Below are 932 nucleotides of genomic sequence, written 5' to 3'. Positions count from 1 at the left end.
GCTGCTGCTGCTGCTGCTGCTGCTGATGACGTTGACGCTGCTGCTGCGGTTGCTCTTGCTGCTGCTGCTGCTGCTGCTGCTGCTGCTGCTGCTGCTGATATCTCCGTTGTGTTTTATATAGTTGCTGCTGTGTATCCTGCTGCAGCAGTCTGTGCAGTTGCTGATTTTTTTTCTGCTGCAGCTGCAGCATCCCTTCTTTCTGCTGCTGCTGCTGCTGCTGCTGCTGCTGCTGCTGCTGCTGCTGCAGCAGGTGCGGGGGAACCTTCAGCAGCGGCTGCAGCGAGAAGGGTTTAACGAAAGCAAAACAACGAAGACATTGCTGATAGACCTCAGGGTAAGCGAAACCACTCCTCCATCTGCTGCTGCAGCTGCTGCAGCAGAAGCAGCCGAACTGTCTTTCTGCTGCTACCCCAGCCATTAAAAAGTTTAAACGTCGTTCCAGCTGCAGCAGCAACAATAATATTTATTTATTTATTTATTTATTTATTTTATTTATTTATTTGTTTATTTATTTATTTTGTTTATTTATTTGTTTATTTGTTTATTTTGTTTTTTTTTTTTGTTTTGGTGGTTTTGCGGGAGAAAGAGCAACAGAATGAGGTATTATACAGCTGCTGCTGCTGTTGCTGCTGCTGCTGTTGCTGCTGCTGCTGCTGCTGCTGCTGCTGCTGCTGCTGCTGCTGCTGCTGCTGCTGAGTCTACACTGTATAGCTTGTGTATGGGTTGTCTGTGGTTTAGAGGTAATGGGGGTTTAGGATGGAGCTGCATCAGGTTTAGGGTTTAGGGTTTAGGGTTTGTATTAGGGTTTAGGGTTTAGGGTTTAGGGTTTGTATTAGGGTTTAGGGTTTAGGGTTTGTATGAGGGTTTAGGGTTTAGGGTTTAGGGTTTATTTCCCTTTCCACTTCTATCTTCTTATTTATAACACACAGACT

At 45.7% G+C, this 932-nt stretch overlaps 1 protein-coding gene across 1 annotated transcript in view; it reads right to left on the bottom strand.

The window, feature by feature from the left end:
- The window catches only part of EMH_0081270 (uncharacterized protein), a gene marked incomplete at both ends in the record, with an annotated part of 1,529 nt that extends 1,111 nt beyond the window's left edge, over positions 1 to 418 (bottom strand). The window contains one exon of the mRNA XM_013500364.1: positions 3 to 418. Coding sequence (XP_013355818.1) covers positions 3 to 418 — 416 coding nt within the window. The remainder of the gene's footprint in view (positions 1 to 2) is intronic.
- Between the last annotated feature and the right edge of the window lie 514 nt (positions 419 to 932).

This window comes from Eimeria mitis, genomic scaffold (assembly GCF_000499745.2).
Source record: "Eimeria mitis Houghton genomic scaffold, Emh_scaff5314, whole genome shotgun sequence".
NCBI lineage: Eukaryota > Apicomplexa > Conoidasida > Eucoccidiorida > Eimeriidae > Eimeria > Eimeria mitis.
The sequence above is the reverse complement of the archived record's forward strand: the minus strand, read 5'-3'. Positions and strand labels throughout refer to the sequence as shown.